Source organism: Cynocephalus volans, chromosome 13 (assembly GCF_027409185.1).
Source record: "Cynocephalus volans isolate mCynVol1 chromosome 13, mCynVol1.pri, whole genome shotgun sequence".
Classification (NCBI taxonomy): Eukaryota; Metazoa; Chordata; class Mammalia; order Dermoptera; family Cynocephalidae; genus Cynocephalus; species Cynocephalus volans.
In genome coordinates, this window is record NC_084472.1 from 107292979 (window position 1) to 107315634 (window position 22656).

Sequence of the window (22656 nt, forward strand, 5' to 3'; positions counted from 1 at the left end):
GCTTCTGCATTGCAGTGGAGTCGTGTTGGCCAGAGATGGGACCAGCAGTGGGAGAGTGGGCAGTACAGGGACTATGGTATAAAATAAAGCAAGCCACAGGTGCCAAGTCGCAAAGTGACGTGCAAGATTAGATTACTTGGTGATGGGAGATGGGACAGAAGAGGGTGAATGGAAGGCCCTGGGGAGAACTGATAAAAATCCCTCTGCTGAGCTGACTCCTATGGCCCTGTTGAATGTCTTTACTGTTTATCTATTTCATCCGATGAGTGCACTGCTTACTATAATGATTATAAAATGACATCTTTTCCATTGAGAGAGATGGGATAAATTTGCACAGATAATGAACATGTGAAACAAAAAACAGTGGTTTCTTAAAAACAGCATATTCCCAATACCACAGCCAAACCCAACAAGAATGCATAAAGAGGCAGAGTTTCAGATTTTTTATCCAGGCCATGATTACTGCAAACCAATGGAGGACCCTTTAAATATTTATTCAGTGGTTCGCTTTTATATCATCACATAGAGTGAAATGGCCACCCTTACCTGAGCAGGCTTCTGGCTGCATATGAAAAAGGGACAGGCAGCAAGCTCCCTGTTCTCATTGTGCTGATAAGAATCGAGCACATATAACAGAGAGAAATGCTAGTAAACCGGAGGGAAAATAAATTCTTAAAAAATGAAGTAACTGCCCTTGAAAAATATTTCAAAAGAGAAAAATAAAAAATGAGAATGAAAAAGAAAAACGTGGACAACATAATCCATGCTGTTTGCAAAAATGGAGAAAATGTTTCATTTATACAGGTAGATATAAAGTGATACAGGAGGTATATCTGCTCCATATAAATTTATTAAATGCAACTTTCTTTTTCTCTTTCTTTCTTTTAGATAAAAAACCTCTTCATGAAATAAAACCCCAAAGTAAGTTATTTTTCCTCTTGTGAATATAATTTATTCTCATATTTGCTGCCTCACTGTTGTATTTGTTTAGGAACCAAGCAGAATTGAAGTTCCTATGAAAGATCCAGGACTTTGGGGGCTCTAATCATTGAGTTTGGAGTCACATATCAGAGGTTTAAATCAAAAAGAAATATGCACACCCTTTCCCTCCCTCAGAGTAAAAGCAAATCTCTCCTCTTGATTCTTTCTGCCTGTAAGTCCATTTCTCTGCAAATGTCATCTAGGATTCTTATTTCTGAAGAGATTTATAGCACTGAAATTAATAAATATTTGTCAGTACATGCTGTCATGAGAGCAGTCTTGGGCAAAGGTTGACTCCAAGCCTCTCCACCTGAGAAGGAGGGGGAGCCTGAGCGTGAAAACCCATGGAAGTAAATCCATGGCAACTGGGTGGACGAGGACCCGAAATTCCTCAGTGAGATAATTGTGAACTGAGGAGTTTGGTGTGGGTGCTGGCTTGAGCTCATTACATGCAGGCTGTCTTCTTGGAGAAGCCTCAGCATTGTCCCCATTGTATGCATCCAGCGGATGTGCAGAAAGGAGCGTGGCTTGGAGTTTTGGCTGTTAGGCATTGGACCCCATGGTTCTCAGCCTTGACTGCAATTTACAATCACCTGGAGGCAAATAAAAAATTTTCAGATCCCGGGTTGTACAGTGAAATCAGAATTTGAGGTGGGGGGGCTATGAGGACCCAGAAATCCCTAGTTTTCAGAGCTTCCCAAGTGATTCCAATGTGCAGCTCAGACTGAGAACATTTTTCTCAAAAGGTGGCTCAGAGACCCCTTGTGTCAGAATCTTAGAGTGTAGTGGTAGCTTATTAAATATGCCCCACCCCAGAAAAGAATAAATTAATTAGAATCCCTAGTGGAGGAACACCTAAGAATCTACATATTGATATGTTTTCCAAGTCATTCTCACACACTCAGATATGTACAGCATGCTAGAGAAACCTCCAGATACAAGCACATCAGCAACACAGCTTGTATCAATATGAGACTTTTGGCTGGTTTCCTTTGTAAAACTTGTGAAAGATGGCTCTGCCCAGTATATCTCATTTTAGGGTAAAATGAGTGACTTTTGACCTTTTAAGTCCTAGGGTGTTAAAATTCAAAGAGCTTGGGAGAGTGAATAGATTTTATTAGCTAACTTCTTTGAAAGAATTAAGACCCTGTGAGGATAGACAGAAATAGGTCCCTTGGGACAGGGATCAGGAAACATGAGAGAAATAGCCAGTAAAGCCATTCTGTTCATACTTCCTTATGTTGCTTCAGGCAGGCTGCAGATTAAAGGTACCATTACTTGCAGAATCTAGAATTTCATAGAACAACAAAAGCAAACTTTCCTTACTTCTGTCTCTGCTATCTGCTGTCCACAAAGGAGTCATTGGTACTTAAGTAGCGGCCCTCTGAAATCACACACATTTGATTTGGAACTCATAGGAAGGCTGAGGTTGGGGAAACCCAGCTGTGTTGTGTATGTGCATATTGGAGGAGAGAGAAAGAAACGAGTCACTGAATATTTGGCCTGTGCCTGTGTCAAGACCCTCAAGGTGACAGCTGGAGTGAGCGTGTAGGAAATTGTCATAGAAAAATGTAACTTTAACCTGCACTGTTGCCTGAAATGTAACTTTAACCTGCACTGTTGCCTGTATGGCTTTGGCCTGCACAGTATAACTTTAACTTAACCTGCACAAATTGTTCCTGTAAGCACCTAGTAAAATTGAGGAAAACATATCTAAAGATATTTTAAGTGAAGCAGCTTTTTAGAAGTCAAAGCAGAACTAGACACACATTCCAGGGGCCAGCCGGTCTCAAGGACTAACCAGCCCTCTTATCTTCAGGACACCTGGCAGAGCCCAAGTGAGTTAAAAAAAAAAAAAAAGAACAGTCCCTTATCGGGGTGCTAGCCTGTTAAGCCTGACCATGAATAAAGTCTTTGTCCAAAGAAAGTGTATGAAAACTCCAATGCACAGAGAGGAAGGGCCGCTTTTGTGAAAGGCAAAGCGCCCCAGCTGGCTGGAAAATAAAATCCCTCTTGCCTGATTGCAGCGGTCTCTTGTCTTGTGATCTTTGGGAAGCGCCACTCCGGCGTGTGGGATTTGTGCTTGGTGCACAGGTCTTACAAGCGGACCTTTTACTTCCTCCTGATCACGTGGTTCATGCCATCTGCTGGATCTGGTGTGTAGCACAAATAAGATCATGTGGATCCATGTGGTGGCCAACATGAGAGTGACTTAGATATGCATGTGTGTGTTTTTAAAATTAATTTCACGCTTAGTTTGTGAGCCCTGCGCCATTCTAATTTGGTTACATCTGTATTTCTAGCCATAAACCCCACAGAAGCTATTTCTAGTCCTCAGGGACTCCTGAATTAGTTTTTGCTTGGGGTTCTCGCTCCTGAGCACCATGCTTAATTGCTGGATACTGCAAGGGAATCGCTTAAACTGTTTTAATTTGAGATTTCCCTAAAAATAAAACCTTAGCAGAATCAATGTGATTGCAGAAGGCTCCCAGAGGAATCCAATCGGGATTCTGTAAGCCGCATGGTTAGGAGTGCATTATACAAATTCAGGCTGCAGTCGTTCAGTGAACGCGGGGCTTAGTTTAAGACTACATGAATCATCACTGATGCAAAATCAAAGGCAATTATGAAGATAATTGAGAAACAACCTGTTCCTATATATAGCTGAACACATGATCTTCCGCAAGGCCTGGTGGATAGAAAACATCACTCAGAGCCTTGCATAGTTCTCTGCAAGCGGGAGGGCAGAGGAGCCAGCTTTGAGTTGCGGGGAGGTGTAAAGAGAAAGTGAAGTCTTAAGATATCTGTTGGCAAATCATAATGACAAACTGGGGAAAATATGTGCACCGCATAGCTCATAAAAGCACTTATTGTAAATGAGATAATTTAATCAATTACGTTTCCTAATGTACTAAACTGAATGTTTCATTTTCTGCTTCTGCACATCTTAAATTATCTTCAGGTGCTTTATGAGATTTAATCATAGTTAATAGAAACTTCATTACCATCAAATGTGCTTTCAATAAATGTTGTGTAACAGTGTCAGGAGGTGCAGTAAAATATAGTAGATTCTGCATGAGAAACACGCACCCCCAGAGTCAGACCGAGAAGTGGTTGTGTTCAGACAATGAGACGCCTTGGAAGCTTGGAGAATGTGGTTTTCAGAAAGCCTGGGAGCTTCTGAGGAGCGGACGGTTCGGTGAGTTTACCTTAGGGGTAAAAGGATTTAGCTTTCCCCTCGAAAATAACTCAGCACAACATGCTCTCTCTCCAGCTCCTTTCCACGTAGTTGTTTTGTACCTAACAGAGATGAAGGTCAGCATGAATCCAATTAATAACTTCTAGATTCAACTACCTCCAGGAGATCTACAGTTGAATATCTTTCCAATAACCTTAATCTCCACTTCTTCGAAATTGAATTTATCCTTCTCTATGCCTGTCCTTAATCCATTCCTATTCCCATCTCTATTTCAGTGAACAGTATATACCATCAAGTCAGTTGTCTACATTGGAAATATGAACAGCCTCCTAGACCCCTAGCTTTTCTTCATCTCTTTTCTTCTGCTCTATACCCAGTAATCACAATCTGACTGTTCTGCCACCTAAATAGATCTCAAGTTGATTTCCATTCTACTCAAATCTATTCCTCCAGTCATTCAACAGCTATTTATTGAGGGCTTTCTGTGTGCTAGAAGATGTGCTAGGTGGTGGAGAACAGCACTGAGTAGAACACATACAGTTTTTACCTCCATAAAGCTCACACTTTTAGCGAGGGGAGACGGAAATAAATGCACGAAGAGAAATAAAGCAGGGTAAAGGGCTCAGGCAGGGTTGGAGGGAGTGGTATTTTTTGGTGTGAGGTGTTCACCGATGGTCTCTAATAAAATTACATTTGAGAAGAGATCTGGAAAAACAGGAAACAAACATTCTGGATATTTGGGGGTGATAGTTTGGGTGTTGTTGATACCCCAAAGCTCATGTGGAAATCTGATCCCTAATGTGACAGTGTTGGGAGCAGTTTGGGTCATGGGTAGATCCCTCATGAATGGATTAATGCTCTCTCTGGGGAAAGAGGGGTAGTGAGTGAGTTCTCACTTTATCAGTTCCCGCAAGAGCTGGTTGTTTAAAAGACCCTGTCACCTCGCATCTCTCTTGCTTCCTCTTGCCATGTGATCTGCCTGTACCCTCCAGCTGCCACTTTCTGCCATGAGCAGACGTGAGAATAGGGCTGATGTAAGAATAGGGCTGTTTGAGAATAGTGCTGCTGGGAGAAATGTGCAGATGTCAGAATAGAACCTTTAGGTACTTTCCTTCCTACCCTCTCACCACTGCTACGTTCTTTAGCCAGACAGAACTCATACCAGCAACGGCAACTCCATCTTTCCAGTTGCACAGCCAAAATTCTGGAATCATCCATAACATATTTCTTTCTCTTATACTCTACACCCAATCCATCAGCAAATCTTCTTGACTCTGACTTCAAAAGATATCCAGAATATGTCTCATTTTTACAATTCCCATCACTACCTGTCTGGCCCAGGTCACAATCACCTTGAATCTAGATTATGCTAATAGTCTAGGTATTATTGTAAGACTATTGCTGCAGTGGATCACTGTAACGGATCTTGTTTCTGCTCCAGTTTCCTACAGGTTGACATTCAACGCAGCAGTTAGAATTTCTTCTTGAAAATATGAGGTCATGGTACTCTGAATAAAAGCCCTTAATGGGTCCCATCTCCTCAGAGTTAGACTTAACACTGCTGGTATGAGGAAAACTTGGTATAGCAAATCTGGAAGGAGAATCAAGTTCGGTGTTAATGCTAAGTTTGAGATGCCTGTTAAACATCTAAATGCAGAGGTTGAGCGGACAGTTGAATATATGAGTCTGGGAGCCAGAGGACTTTCCTGGCTGGTAACATAAATTTAGGACTTGTCAGTGTCCAGATGATATTTAAGGCCATTAGGTTGGATGAGATCACCAGATACTGAGTATGAATAGAGAAAGGATCTGAGGACTGAGCAGTGAAGGACGTCAGCATTTAGATGTAGAGGAGGTCAAAAGTCACTGCAGAGAGGAAAGAAAAGTAGCAGCCAGGGTAGTAAGAAAAAAAAAATTTTTTTTTTAAAAAAGGTGTCCCAGAAGGAAAGTTTAAAAATCCAGGCGATTTTCATTCCTAACCAGCATTTCCACAGTTGCCTGCCTTTGTCGTCTTGTCCTACATGCGTTCATCTGATCTTTCTAAAAGATGAATTCTAATCACATCAGTTTCCCATTTAAACTTCAGTAGCTCATCATTGTTAAGATGAAATCCAAAGCACTTAATATGCATGTGGTCTGGTGCCAGCTTTCTTCTCTCATCACATCAGCTTCTCCTGATGAGCTTGACCTTTAGGTACTTTCCTTCCCACCCTCTCACCACTGCTACGTTCTCAGCCAAACAAAACTCCTTCGGTCCCAAATTACCCTGCACCCATTTTGGCATCTAGTGCCTTATGTGTTCTGTTATTTCTGCCTGAAAACTCTTTCCCCCTAACCCTTAACCAGCTTAATAGACATCACTTCTGCAAGGCTTTCACTACCACCACCATCACCCCAAGTCTGGGTTAGTAGCCCCTGTAATTTGCCTCAGTATCAGACTGTTCCCCTCTTTCTGTGCTATATTTTCACTGCCTTTATACTGGTCTGGATTCCTTCTCTGCTAGACATAGTCCCTGTCATGTGCTATGTAGTATAGAGTCTTATCTATTATTATACCTGTTGTATTTACCACAGAGCCTAGTATGTAGTAGGTGTTCAATAAATATCTGTTGAGTTATGGTCCTAAGTCTTCCTGCTAACTCCTCACTGGGACTTTTACTGTTAAGGTAAAAAAATTTGCTTTACTGTAGTCAATTTTATTCATTTGTGTAGGAGACATTTATTGTACAATTGTCCTATCCAAATAGTCCTGGTTCAGTGAGATGTGAAGGAAAAAATAAGAAGTGTATCTCCCTTACAATTTCAATATAAAGTAGAAGACGAAAAGTGATTTGAGAAAAGAGAAAGTAAAGAAACGATCATCTACTCTGTGCTGGGTACTAAGTTAAAGCCCTAAAGGTATGCATCTTGAAATCATTTCCACCAAAGAATGGCTCAAATGTGTCCTTCAAGTCTGCAAATGAGTTATACTCTTCTTCTTGCTGATGAAAATTTCATCCTGTTTCTCTTCCCAGAATACACTGGCTTTATCCATTGTGGAATAGTATTGTTCCCTATCCTTCCCAGGTACAGTGCTCCTCAGAAGATGTGGCGTCTGCCCCGGCAACTTGGACATTCCCTCGTAGGCTGTGTAGACTTTGATGGGATCTTGAACTCATAGAACTGTGTCTTTGAGCCATACCTTTAAATTCTCAGCAGAATTCTATGCTCTTCTGAGCCAGCATTAGGCTGCCGATGCTGATCTTCTAGGCACTCTCTAAAACACTTTTTTCCTCGTCTGTCCATCATTTTTCCTCTTCTCCTGCTGGTTATTTTCAATTGCATAGGTACTTCACTTTCCACAAACTGCATGCCTTGCTCTGTCCTTCAGAATCATCCCCACTGTGAAGCAATTCAACCCATGTGTATGTGCAACATTTGTAATTTTCTCCCTGTTTTCAATTATGTTATCTAATTTTTATTCCACAGTAAACATATGCCTTTTTTTTACTACCACTGTCAATGATTTTGCTGACTCTGCCCTTAATGGACACGATGGGATTTTGTTCATTAAATTCCTCAGAACTAAGCGCAGACACAGCAAATAGGTGATAGACTAGTATGTTCTTCAGCATCAAAATAACCCAGGGTACTTGTTAAAGATGTTAATTCACAAGCTCCACGTCTGTACCTCTTAGCAATTCAAATTTTACACAGTTTATATCTTAAACTTTTAGACTAGGAAATTAAATAAAGTGAAGTAGTTTTCTCAAGGGCTAGAGTTCAAATCTTGCTCTTTTTAACTCTCTGCTATTTCAGTTTGCCTCCCTATCTGATGTACAGTTCTTTTGCAGTTCAAAGGTAGAACTGCCAGATCAAATACAGGACCCTTAGTTAAATTTAAATTTCAGATAAATGATGGATAAAATTTGGTATAAATATGTTCCACATATTGCATGGAAAATAGTTACGCTAAATTATTTCTTGTTGATCTGAAGTTTAGATTTAACCGTGTGTCTTATATTTGTATTTGCTCAATCTTGCAACTAAAGGAGGACTAAAACATGTCTGCATGTGCACTGTCATGAAATATTTTTTGAAATAGGTTGACTGTATTGCCAGCCTTGTAAGAATGGTTAGCACTGCAGCAGATGTTGGAGGAGAGAGCCTCTCAGTAAGAGTGAAAAGTCTGGGTCAAATATAAGTCTGTGGAAGTACAAGGTCTACTTGAAAAAATGAGTAATCGGGTTTGGCAAGAGACTAGAGTCCATATAGATGAGAAGTGGGTGGAGGGAGTTGTAATGGAGGGTGAGGCAGAACATAAAGTGTCTTTAATATTAAAGTCGGTCCACCTGGGAGTGGACTCGGCACATACCAGACAGTCATTGAAAGGTATTGGACGGGCAGTACCAGGGCAGTGCTGGAAAAGAGCAATCCACATTTAAAATGACTCAGAGTGATCAGAGGCTGGGGTATGGGTACTAGGCAGAGGAGACTGTACGATGTGGATGTCACCTGGGGTATCACCTATTGAAATTGAGATGTGAGAGGCATTGGAGGTACCATCAGTAAGTCGTGTGTATTAGTCCGTCTCTGTTGCTTACAACAGAATTCCTGCAACTGGGTAATTTGTAAAGGAACAGTATTTATTGCTTACAGCTTTGGAGGCTGGGAAGTCTATAGTCCAGGGAACACATCTGGTGAGGGCCTTCTTTGGTAGTGACTTCAGCAATGCAGGGTATCACATTGCAAGAAGGGCAGAAGCAAGAGAGAGAGAGAGCTTCTCGTGTGCTCTCCTTTTAAATCCAAGAGAGCCCTGCCCATGACCACCACTAAACCATCAAATGGATTAATCTATTCACTATGGCACGGTCCTCACAATCTAATGACCTCATGAAGACCCACCTTTCAATTACCGTAGTAGGATTTCCCCCCTCAGCAGCTTCAGTGAGTTTGGGGGACATTCGATTCACAGCTTTGTGGGAGTGGTTTAAGGAAGGAGTTAATGGGAATGAAGATGACTCTGATCTAAAGGCTTATCATTGGTGGTGTCCTTACCAGGAAAAGAGAATTGAGAAGAAAATATTTGAGGAACTAGGACTGATGAATCTGTAAATCAGGTGACAAATCTGAGATGTCAGGACAAGTTGCACATGGTTTTGTCCAGCAAGCAGGAAGGAAATATGGGATCAGATCTTCAGAGAGAAGATGAGGCAGGAGATGTTAATCTGAGGCTGTTCGGGATGGAAGGAATGGTTGGCACTGTCCACATGTGAGTGGTCATTCGATCAAGATGAGAACAAGAAAGGAAAAAGGACCAGGGACTGAGCTTTCAAGTCTGTGTGTAGAAGTAGGAGAATGAAGAGCAGCGACTAAACAGTAAGTAAAGAACAGGTCAGAGAATCAGGGGAATCAAATTTAAGGGACAGTTTTTTCTAGAAGGAGGGTTGGCTACTCTATTGCTGCAGAGCAGTGGTAAAGAGTGAGACACAGAACAGTGCTGTTGCTGAGTTGTGAACAGCCTTTAAGGGGGAACGGTGGTTTGGGCAAAGACAAACTCGAAAGGGCCAGGGAACACTCACATGATGTTGCTACTAGGGGACTAGTCAAATCAGTTGCTATTAGGGCTGACTGTGGGCTGGGCAAGCGTGGAAAGTAATGAAGTAGGCCTGGACATTCTGATAAGAAACATTCTACAAGATAGTGCACATTTAAAAAAAGTATAATAAAGGAAGTATAATTGGAGCCTTTAGGGTAAAGAAAGAAAAAGAAAAGCAAATGAAGGACATTGACATTTTTTTTTTTCTTAAAAGACAAGATACTGTCAAGAGTGGTTGCTTCTAGGAGAAGAGGTAGTTGGAGGAAAAGCTTTCTCTTTGTGTAGTGTAAATTTTTATACTTCCAAATCTTGTACATGTCCATTTTTTAATTGTATCAGTGACAGGGGTTAATTGGTTGAGGAGATTATGAAACACGTTTTAAGAAATTCTTAATGTTAAAAATTGCTTAAAATTATGTTAAGGGAAGAGCTAAGTATTCAGTAGGTGTAATGACGACTGTGTCTTTGAGAAATTTGCCAGAGAAGAAGTTGAGGGAAGGATCTGGTAGAGGTGATCCCAGAGACTGGCCTATGGTTGTAGGCACAGGGCGACAGGCTCAGGCGTGGAGGGAGAGGAGCGGATGCTGGACCAAAAGGGAAGAACACGTGAGGCCAGGGCCCTGCGGAGGCCTGACTCGGGAGCAGAGAGAAGGGAAGGAAGAAGGTGTCAGGTAGCAGAGGAGTTCTGAGTGGCGGGAGCCGAGCTCACGTGGGATGGCCTCTGCTTTTCAACAAGAACAAAGGCAGGCGAGAAGCAGAGACCTTGACGGAAGGGAACAAAGTTGAGAGGAGCTGTCATGATGAAAAATGTGATTTGGCTGTAGGACACCAATAAAATAGGTATCGAGCTGCACGAAGGCCCAGGTGAGGTTGGGTAGCATCAGTTTTTTGAGGGTCCCGCCAGTGCAGTTGGTGGCTTCCTCCAGCAGGGCAGGTGAGCCTGAGTGCAGGCGTGGAGGAGCAGGCAGGACCTGCGAGGGAGGCATGCAGGGTAGTGGCCAAGCAGCCTGGAGTGAACACGGTGTGTGTTCGAACCCTGACTTTGCCATGTTCTGATTACGAAGCCTGGAGTAAGTTACTGACTTACCTGAACCTGTGTCATCATCCGTCCAATAAGAAATGTAATTCCTGTCTCACAGATTGAGTTGTGAGGATGGGTCATTCCCATAGTTCTCAGAGAACCGAGCGAGAGGTTAGTGCTCGGGTACCGAGTTGCTCTTGTCAGGCAGATCAGGAAGGCGGAGGCCAGCAGCTGGATCGGGAGTGATCGAGAGCATGGATCCTGGAGCCAGGCTGCTTGGGACTGATTGATTCCCAGCTCTGCTACTTACCAGTCATTAGACTTTGGGCAAGGCAAGGACTTTCTTGCCTCGGTTTACACATCTAAAAGGGGGAATTTTTACAAGGTTGTTGGAAGGATCAAAAGGAGTTAAGAAGTGTAAAGTACTAGCACAGTGCCTGGTATATAGTAAGTGCTATTTAAGACTTTGTTGCTGTTGTCATTAATTACACCAGTAAAACAACAACTAAAATAACCATAATGAGGTTTTCAAGGGTAAGAAATTGGGAACGCAGAGTTGACTGGTTAAGAGGTTAAGACAGTCCAAAAATGGCAAATATAACTGAAATTGCTTACCACTGGTGACCAGGGCTGGCCATTTAAAAGCTATTTTCTGATGTGTTAAATTAAAGAAAATAAAATTTTGTTTCTTGATGACAGCATGTGTAAACAACTCTAACAGTGGCTTCTGTTACATCGTGTTTCGGGGTGCAGTTAGATATTTTGGCAGGTCGGTCTGTATGAGCTGCACCGCATGCGCTGAGGATGCTTCCTGGCATGGCTAGTGCCAGGCCTCCCGAGGGATTCTGACTCAGCAGCTGGCTGTTCAGTCTCCCATTTGTTTTGCCTCTCAGGCCTCTCTTTGTGAATATTTATCATGTGAATTCCTTAGTAATTCACTGCCTCATACATACACCAATTCAGATTTGTTTGTTTTTTGTTTTTCTGAGTGGGAGTATTGGTCATTCTGTGACATCTACTAGGAGGTAAAACAGAGTATCATACGTTTTGAAAGGTTCTTGCTGTGCTCCTTCATTAATTCTCTGTAGTTTATTCAAATCCTGGTTTCGTTCCTAACACAGGAATTGAGTTTAATTTCCCAGAGCAGGTGGCATGAATCTGCCTTTCGGATGGGAGTCATGTAAAGAGAGGAAGGCTCGCCAAGTAAACAGCCCTTCTATTGACCCCTTTGGGGACACTGTTTACTATAGACGACTGGATGTGATTATAATTTGTAAAGCCGTCAAACTTGTTAATGCCTATTCCTAGAACTATGAAGATCAAAGAGGCTTTGAAAGGTCATTTAGTCCTTCTCACCAGCTTTGACAAAAAAACTGAAATGAAATAACTTGAGACTATTGTAAAGTCATGCTGTTTTTTTGAGACTTTCTGAAAGGAGATTTCACAATCTTCCTCAGAAATACAGTTCGATTTTTTAAAAGCCCTCATTGTAGAAAAGGTCATTTTAATATCTAACCAGAGTCCCAATTGCTATTATAAAAGGCCATGTCCTCCTTTTCAGTCCTTGTTAGAAATGGTGAAGAGTTGGTTCCTAGCTCCATCATAAATGAACAGTCATTGAGCATCTATTCTCTTCTTACAACACCCCTTTATACATTCAGGGTCACCTTACAGCTCTCTTTTCTCCAGGCCAAATGAACCCATAAACATTTCATCTCCAGGGTCCTAGTTTCCAACTCTCTGTTAATCTTTGCAGCCTTTCTCTGCAGATGTCTGGCCCCTTCCAGCAGTAAACACATTCCTCAGTAGTTTTTGACTAATTTAGAAGATAAAAGATTTCTCAGTCAGTCATCTGCATTATTTTTTCTCTTCTTTTTTTAAACCTGTAAGTTGTACACAATTTTTTCTACCACCTGTTGGGCCCTTCCAGGCTTTGCCTAAAGCTTTGTCACCCTTGGATAGAGGGAAGTAGAGATGAAGAAAATAGCAAAGACATCAGTAATACATTGATATGTAAAGCTTCATTTATGACACAGAACATCTGAGAGTAGCACCCTGTGCTGACACACAAGCAGCAGAGCCGGCTCAGTCACTGCTTTGTTCAAAGTCACTTTGAGCACACAGATCAGCAGCACTGTGTGCACGTGAGCGAGCAGACAGATATAAACACGCATGCGTGTAAGTGCAAAGTGAAAGGAGAGCCCTCGCAGTAGGGGTTCTAAAATCAGCCTCAGACTGTGCCTTCCTTAATACTTCTCTTCTCACAGTTTGAGGCCAGCCAAGCAATCAATCAATAGTTATGCACGATGATTTACATGTTTCTGTGGGAAATTACAGGGGTATTAATGTTTTTGAAGAGTTTAAAGCAGGCAGGGAGAACAAATCAACTCACTGGCATTCACATAATTAACAATAAAAAGTATGACCTAAAATGAGTTCAAGGAGCCACAAGTGACATAAGAGTTCAGAAGACCATGGGCTGGCACCTGACAGATAGGGAGATGGAGATAGGCAGGTGCCCAGTGGGGTGGGAGGGTATATTACACTGACCACTATGTAATGCCTTTTGCTAGCAAGTGTCCAGCTAGCAGCTAAATTAATTACAAGTGAATGTGGGATGACGGCAGTGCAGCCAAGGGCCAAAAGCATGAGCACAGGAGTGGACATGGAAGAAGCCGCCATGCCCTTTGGAAGGGACTGCACTGTGTCGTCGTGTTGCTGGGGCGATGCTCCTGGGAAGGAGCGGCAGTGCTTGCACCGTTCTGATGAGAGTTGGGTGTATGCATGCATGCACGTGTGCATGTATGTGATCCTTCCGCAGAGGCACCTGTGTGCCCCAGACATCTACACACAACTTTCTCCTTTCTCCCCTGAAGCCAGAGTGGAAAACGTGGAACTAAACCTCAGGTGCTTCTGGGGCCAGTACTGAACACACACGAAAGAGAATTGCTACCACTTTTGTAAGCACAGAAATCCTTACAGGGAATAAAAACCACTCTATGCTCCTAGAAAAGTTAGAAAATGTTGGGGCAGAGGAAAACAAGAGAAAAAAGAATGAGATGAAGTACTAGCAGGAAGATGGAGAAGAGAGGAAGGAAAAAAAGAAAAGAAGAAAGCGGCACAGGGCCCAACCTCAGAGGACTCGGCTGTGGTGAGGACATCTCAGGAAACCTCCTGAGATGTCAGATGTGCAGCGAGCATTGGACTCACCTCTGTAGCTGCACCTGCAACACCAGGATCTCCTCAGCTGTCTTTTGCCACCTTTATACAAGGAGCGACGGAGAATGTGAACTGTGTGCGAATTCATCCATGAGTCCTCATTCCCATTACAGGGTTGGCCCTCAACAAACGTTTGTTGGACTAATGACATTATTGTATCCTGAACTTTCTAATTCCAGGACAGATTGTTCTTGTAAGATAAGTACCACCTGGTTTATCTCTCTGTAGGAATCTCTGTTCACTGCCTCCTAGCTTTTAGGTCAGGCCGCCCACCAAGTGTCAGGGTGAGCCACGCGGGAGGTCTGTCCTCGCCATACAGGTCTCCCTCTCTCCTTTCCCTACCCTATCCCCAAAGTCCTTCTACTCACTTTTAAAACTCTGTAATTTAGTATGTCCTTCTCTTGACTTAAGTCAAATAGATTCTGCAGATGTTCCTGGGAGAGGAATATTTGTACCTCAGTCTGAAGGCATATGTAAGGTCCTTTTCTACAAATGGTGTTGGTATCTGGAGGGAGAATGACAATTCTGGTTACCTGGGCAGTGAGAGAGCGGACACATAAAGGGTAAACTAGGAATCCAGGGGAACAAAGACCACTTGCTTCTGCTACTCAGTTCAGTCTCGGTACATTCCTGTCCAGTGAGGTCCACTTTCAGCCCCGGCGCTTTGCCCTGGACATCCTCCTGGCTGCTGGTCCTTCCTGTTTAGTACCTGGGAAGCTAAGGGTGTCTTTGTCTCCACTGTGCCAACTCAGCAACAGAGCAGCTGCATTCAGCACGCTGCCAGGCTGTTTCTCTGTATGTGTGCATTTGGTGAGCAGGTGTGTCCTCCCCAGATACACCTTTTAAGGTGACAGTGTCATCACTCAGCAGTGCCCAAGGAACTGGAGAGAAGGGTGGAAAAAGGCTAATTGGTGTCAATCCAAAGTTCCCTCGCTTTCCTGGTACCCTGGCATGAAGCACCTTCTGTGTTGTGTGTCCTCTCTCTGCTCTGGGTATAATTATTCCCTCCAAAGAGCGTGCATAGGGGGAGAATGATAGTTTCCCTCCTCCTTACCCCAAATGACATAGGCAGACATGGGAACTCTGAGGCTGATTAGTCATCACGCCTGTGGTCTGGGTGGTCGGACCAGCAGGCCTCCCGTCCCACTCCCTTTCCCATCTGACCATCGTGAAGTTAGAACTAAGGCCTAAATCACAACATGCTGTTCTGGTTAATAAGAGTGTTTGATGAGCCTCTGACCTTTCTGATGCTGTTCTTTTTGGTGGTTGTGTTCTCCCAAGCATGATTTTTATATGTTTCCTGCCCTATTACTGAACTGGTTCTGCTTGCTTTCCCTGTTCACTCTTTAATTTGGTAGCACCTTATTTTACAGTCCACTAACTTTGTTGAAAATAAATCCACTTTACTTGTGCGGTTAGTGCTACTCATTTGATAATATAAGTACCATATTAGGGTGCAGTGAATGCATAGCAGGTGCCATGCAATTACAGGGGAAATACACAGTGGGTTTATTTTATCCTGTAAGCCCAACCCAGGGTGACATAGTAATTACGTTTGGAACCATTAAGTGTACCTACCGCGTAATCTGTAGGAAGATTTGTTATGTAGTTGGCATTTGCCGTCTTCCATTTCCACACGCTTTCAAGATCATTCCTCTTTGAGGATTCTGTGGTCTCGGATAGATCCCTTATGCTGAATTGCAGTCGCCATCATGACTGTGCTTCAGGAGTGATCCCCACCCAACGTGCATTTAGAAAAGGAGGTGAAAAACAGCTGTAACACACTTTGGGGGATGGGGAGACACCAATATTCTAAATTTAAACTAACGCTTTTATTTTTGCTTTGCCCATGCATTCAATAGGATGGAATAGGAGAGGTATGAGAGAAACAGCATGTGCCATCTTAAAGGCCAGCCCCCTTCCACGACAGCGTACTACAGTCTAGCATTTCATTGGCATCAGAAAACATTTACCTTGGACATAATAGCACCTGGGACCAAGACCTTCATATCTCACAACAAAAATTAGCTCGTAATGATTGTATGTACCCTAAACTGATATTGTCAGTGTTCTCTCAATTTGTATGATTTTTGCCAAAGCTAAAATTCCTTTTTGTGAACTCTGGTCTGCTCTCTCGTGACTTACAGGCCATGTGTTATCTTCTCATCCTAGACAGCTCTGTGCAAGTGCATGTGCCCCAGGTCACGTACGAGCAGAGCAGTTCACTCATATTGTGTCATTGTGTGTGGATCGGTCCTCCCTCAAATAGAAATAAAATATAAAAAGTATTCTGCAGGTAAATGACTTCTGAAAATAAGAAAGTTAAGGAGCTGTCTGTTTTAGTAGAAAAATATTATTTTCTTTGCCAAATTGATTCTCATCAAGAGTCTATTACATGGTAAGCTCCCTTAATGCAGTTAAGATGTTTGACTAGCATCCCTTTGATTTATACAAGGCATTGGAGAAATATGATTGTGGTGTGAGAGAGCGTACAACTGTGGCTAGCTACACATGTCATTTTCTCCAAGCAGCAGCATCAAATATCCAATTGCATTTTGTTTTGTATCCCGGGGTGGCTTTCTGGCTTTGTGCCCACGTTGGTCATGCAGGATTTCTCTTGTTTCTTGCAGGCATTGAGAATGCCAGCGACATTGCCCTGTACTCGGGCCTGGGTGCTGCAGTCGTGGCCGTTGCTGTCCTGGTCATTGGCGTCACTCTTTATAGACGGAGCCAGAGTGACTATGGAGTGGATGTCATTGACTCTTCTGCATTGACAGGTGGCTTCCAGACCTTCAACTTCAAAACAGTGCGTCAAGGTCAGCGGCGTAGGGCCCCCAGCACCTCGTCCTCAGGACCACAGACTGCGCTCGCACAGGAGCCTCAGTTTCTCTTTGGCCCTGTGTGAAGGTAGCTCTTGGCACTGGGAGCCGCTGTCAGATTGTCTTCACACATTAGGAGACCAGGCTGGACGATGTGGTCTGTTAAGTCCTAGACTACTACGGGGACAAATGTATCTCAATTTCCATTAGCAGTGTTTTAAATGAGGCTTTTCCGTCTTTGATATTTTGTAAGCTTAAAGGGTTATTCTATCTCAATTTATTTAACTTTCGGTTTTAAGAAGCCCACTTTGAGGGTGCATATTTAATTTAGTTAACTAAAATATTGGTCATTCAAGGCTGAGGATCAGCTCTTCTACCACAGCCTCCCAGGTATATTCGTTACACTGTTCATGAGATGGAGTCATTCTTGTTACTTCTATTTTAATTCAGTGAAAGGACTTTAGAGGGTACATGATGGGTCACTTAGCCAGGAAAAAAATGAAATTCCAGCCTAAATGACTCTCAGCTTTTGCCAGATCCGAGCAATCTTTTGTTGTGGAGAAAGGAAAATCTATCACATCAGACTCTAGCAATGCTTATTTTCAATACAGAGTCGTTTAATTCTCTTATATGAACCAAATCTATTCCTGATTTTGAGGTGGGGATGAGACGTACGTGGCTTTCATTTTTAAAAAAGTGACACTGTCTCCCTTCAGAGGATGAAGTTTTCTACCTGGTTCCTCATCATCAATATTGTCACCTTTATTTCTGTTCCATTGTGCATCAGTAGTGCCGATAGCACAGGGCAAGAGAAGTCTCAGTGCCGGGCGGTGACTGAGTACAAAGGCTTCTGAGATAGAAACCCGAGCATTCTAGAACAGGAAACTGAGAGGTGGCCTGGAGATACGAGAGCCCCTCTAGCCGCTCACTTCTGTGCACCTCAGGATTAGGCCTCAGAAAGGCTTGGGTGTGTAGTTTGGTATATGGGATTTAATTAGAAACAAATCCAATTAAGAACTGATTTTTATGCTACATACGAATCTGAAAATACATTTTCATCAAATAAGATATCAGTATCTTAGACCATAACACTTGAAAACAGAGGAAATACACAGTGTGAGAGATAGTTTTGTATATAAGTAAGTCCACAGGCTTTGGAGTCAGTTAGATCTGTGTGTAAAACTACCGTACGACCTAGTTAAGCAGTGATCCTCTCTGAGCCTCAATTTTGACAGCTGCAAAATGGGTATACTGATATCCACCTCAGAGTGTTCTTGTGAGGATGAAATTCCCTGGAATAACATAGATAAGCCCATGGCATATGGAAAGTGCTCATAAATATAGGGAATAGAGTTCTAGAAGCTGGTTATTTCCTCTTACCTTAGCACAGGATTCCAGGATGTTGCATAGAGCACCAAGAAGCAGGTGAAAGGGGTGTTTCCCCAGCTAAACACATCTGGGGAATGCTGACTTGCATGAGCTTAAACACATCTCCTGACTGACGGGCTTCTACATGTCTTGTGAATCTCTAAGAGACTGTGTAGCCTTGTCAAATTTATTTGAGCACTTTGTGTTTTTACTTTTGGCCAAGAATCTCACAAAGCTAGTGATATAAGGAAAAAGCCTTTGGTAAATGCTGCTTTCCCTGTATCCACTGTGATGATGGACCTCATGTTGGTGGTCATGTGCTTTTCACCTCCACCGTCTTAGAGACATCCCCCCTTGAGCAATACATCCAGTGTCCCGGCAAGGTGAACATTGAGACTTGTAAATAGAATGTCATACTTAGAGTGGACCAGGGACTTGGAAAAGGATTTCCAAAGAGAAGATTGGGGCAATCAGGGGTGGATGCCTGGCCCCAATCAGGCTACGGTCAAGTTGGCAGCCAACTCTTTTCAACTTTGAACTCTCTTACATGTACATCTTTTATAATCAGGAAGTTTCCACTTAAACACTAACTCTAGGAAATATCTTTGCTTCTTTGCTGCACATAAGCTAGGAGAGTCTCTTAAGAGTAGCCAAAAATTAAATTTCAGAAGGTGAGGGCTTGAGACAAAATAGCCAGAAGACATAGGGATTCAATTTTCGAAGTGCCCATGGAAACTTCCGTTCCAGACTCTTTTCAGAGGTGGGATGGTTCCTTAGTCCTGCTTCTTCCCTGGGAAGACGGTAACCAAGAGCAGGGTTGTAACCTGTAGCCCTCAGTGCAGTTCCATTCAAGAGAACAGCTCCTTGATGGTGCCTGTGTCTTAGCACAACATCCTCAAGCATGAAAAAAATGCTGCATCAAGGAGCCTTTAGACCTACAGAGTTACTTCATCTCATTCGTGTATTTTCCTCTGTGATTCTGGATTCTTAGGGCATCAGAACAGGAGGTGGGAAAAGTCAAGGTTGTAGATTTCCTGCTGGTATTGCTATAAATTATGAAAATGGAAAAACAATATAGGCTAATACAATATGGCCTAGAATTGCAGTATTTTTTTTTTTTTTCTCAAAGATGACCGGTAAGGTGATCTTAACCCTTGACTTGTTGTTGTCAGCACCATGCTCACCCAGTGAGCCAACCAGCCATCCCTATATAGGGATCCAAACCTGTGGCCCTGGTGTTATCAGCAGCACATTCTACCAAGTGAGCCATGGGCTGGCCCTAGAATTGCAGCATTTTCAAAAATATCATACTTTAAACATGTTTGTCAGGCCCCAAAGGAAAATTGTTTAATATGGTTTGGGTTTCAATTTGCGATGTCACATTGATGGACTGATATGGGTGGGAGGTTTGGGACTGAGGGTTATTTTGTTATTTACTAATAAATGAGATTACTTCATCACAAGAAAATATCACAGCATTTCTTTTTAATATTTGGCTTGGAAAAAATTGGCAAGCCTCGACAGATGACAAAGTCCAATTTCTCATGTTTTTGTAAAGATTATTTTCTCATTTGTTTTGAGACAGAAAGGAAACCAATCTAAGCTGCTCTCCACTTAGAATGTAAGTCCTTCACTGTCCATGCACGGTGCATACGTTCCCTCTCAGAGTGACATGTGCGTAACTAGAGCAAACTGGCTTCTCAGACATGGAGCAGTTCATGAGGTCCCCTGACTCTTTTGCTCTGAGGACACGTCATTTCCTCCCCCAGCTCCAGAAACTGCCCAGAATTCCACGGGAAATGTGCTGGAACTGACGCAATTTCAGTTATAAACAGCACTACCTAGTCACCATGCTGTGTCATCTCCTGCCATTTAAAATGAACAGATGTTATTTTTGCTCAAGACTGGATTGCAAAACATCTTTCTTCCTTTTTTTTTTAAGCTTCTCTTTGCCTGTTAAAATAACCACATAAACAATAATACCTGAGTTAGTTGCCTGGCGGAGTGCCAGAAATACTTGCTTTGAAAAGGTAGCTTCTAAAGATCTCTGAAAAGTGGAGGATTTTGGTCACTAATGACCCATTGCAGCTTCTCTGGTTACTCGGGGTGGTCTGAAGAGCTAGATCTGACTGAAGCAGCTGGTAACCATCAGGTTGTTGTGTAGTTTGGAAAGGCAGATAGAAAGGGAAACTGAGGTGCTTTTTAGTTTCTGAGTGACAGATCAATTTTCTTTTACTAGGTAATTCCCTGCTCCTGAATCCTGCCATGCAACCAGATCTGACAGTGAGCCGAACATACAGTGGACCCATCTGTCTGCAGGACCCTCTGGACAAGGACCTCATGACAGAGTCCTCACTCTTTAACCCTTTGTCTGACATCAAAGTCAAAGTCCAGAGCTCATTCATGGTTTCCCTGGGAGTGTCTGAGAGAGCCGAGTACCACGGCAAGAATCATTCCGGTACTTTTCCCCACGGCAACAACCGCAGCTTTAGTACACTGCATTCCAGAAATAAAACGCCCTACATCCAAAATCTGTCATCACTCCCCACAAGGACAGAACTGAGGACAACTGGTGTCTTTGGCCATTTAGGGGGGCGCTTAGTCATGCCAAATACAGGTGGGTAGCAAGTGTGTGCTCGTGTATCTTCCAGCATGTATTTAAACATTTTCTATTTATGCAGTTACGTCCCATCAGATTTGTTTCACAATGTTCACCATCCCCTTGTCAGAGATGCAAACGCGCTGGTCCACCAGTCTGCTTGATTGACAACAGCAAACCTGACCAATGCTGAGAGGAGATTTTGCTACTTCATCTCCTCGTGGACCCTGCACTCCATTTGATGCTCTAGGAGAGTTGATAGCTGTTATTTGCTAGGAAGGTTTGGATGATCCCCAGGGTTTAAGACCCTTTGAAATATATTTTCTAGAACATGATCAGGAAGCACCTGAAACATTCTTTGACATGACTGACAAGCACTGTGTTTATACGCAATCATGGTTTATGGCACCAGTATATTTAGTGTGACGACACTTGGAGTCTAATTTCATCAGTAACTGACCCAATAAACACTCTCAGTGTCCATAACTTTGCTCTAAAGTTGTTTTATGATGAGCAGTGATGGGGGATCATTATGGAGTTGCTCTTTTGAATTCACACTTCAGTTCCAATGCTTTGTCGTAGGTACAATTAATTCTCAAGTTTTTTTCTCCCCTCCTTTTGGTTGGAAGACAGGAGATTTTCTTGATGTTTTGACAGGATACTTAAGGTGTCCAGTCCAGATCACTTTTAAAATGACATCCTATCTATGGATTAGTCTTCAGAGTTGCTGCTTAAGCCCTAAGTGGATGGCCGAAGAGGTCAATTTCTCCTCTGATTTCTAAGCAGAAAGAATTCGGTAGTGTGCTGAATCAGGTAGTGTTGTGTTGGCTGCTGAGAGAGAAGAAAGAGATTGCACTGGATCCGGACCTGCCAGAGTTATTGAACTGCAGTCAGCATTGAGTCAGGGCCATTAGGGCCTTGACAGATTCCTCTCTACTGGGGACTAGCCAACTTTTCAAATCAAACATTTTATCTAAGAAGGCAATCTGTAATAGGACTAGTCTGATGCTACTATTCTAGCTAACAGACCCCTCTAGTAGTTTAGTGACTTGAGACTGAATTGTGTTTCAATTTGATGATTGTAGTCTTGTTCTCTCCTAGATTCGTCACTTCCTTAAAAACTTCATTTCAAAATGTATTCTGTTTCTTTAAAATATCCCTCAAATGCAACCCTAATAATGATTTTTGTCTTCTCATCTTCCAATTCTCTAAATCTTTCTTGGTCAGTGGTAAGGATCTTGGCTCAAATGGGGATGAGAGTCAATGTCTGAGCGTCTGTGTGTGATGTATTCTTCCTGTTGATAATTAGCAGACAGGCATCACCGTGCAGATGGGTCAGTCAGCCACAGTTACCAATCGCCCTCCCTGTAAGAGCCCATAAATTAGAGGCGTGGGTCCTGGGAAACGAAAAGTAAAAGACACAATGCCTGTCCTCTCAAAGAAAATAGGATGTACAAGTACACATCAGGATCCTGTAAGGTCACGCATTGAACTCCTGTACATTTCTCTATGTCTTCTTTCTAGCTCACGCTTGGCTCTTAGGAGGCTCTCAATAGTTAGTGGTCGAATAAAGTGGCCGGTACTCCTCCTGTCTCTTCCCATCCTCATTTGATAGTGTGTGTCCATGCGTGTGCACATATTTACACACATGCAGAGGGAGTACCAAGACCAACCCATTCACTGGCTATGTCTGTATAATGTCCATCAAAGAAAGATGAAATCATGATGAACCAGAGATTTTTCTTTCTCTTCCCGTCTGACCTGAGAAGCACTCATGTTGAAAACTAAAAGTTCTGATAGCATTGTCAATAATTCCCCAACAGATCCTCTGTAAAAGGGGCATTTCAAAGCTCCTGACAGGGAGTGCTGGAC

General features: G+C 42.7%; 1 protein-coding gene across 2 annotated transcripts in view; it reads left to right on the forward strand.

The window, feature by feature from the left end:
* The window catches only part of UNC5D (unc-5 netrin receptor D), a 534662-nt gene that overhangs the window by 446845 nt on the left and 65161 nt on the right, over window positions 1-22656 (forward strand). Inside the window, exons 8-10 of one of the 2 annotated variants that reach the window (XM_063077218.1) lie at window positions 889-921; window positions 16629-16814; window positions 20425-20802. In XM_063077218.1, coding sequence (XP_062933288.1) covers window positions 889-921; window positions 16629-16814; window positions 20425-20802 — 597 coding nt within the window. The remainder of the gene's footprint in view (window positions 1-888; window positions 922-16628; window positions 16815-20424; window positions 20803-22656) is intronic. The other variant, XM_063077219.1, reaches the window with a different exon arrangement.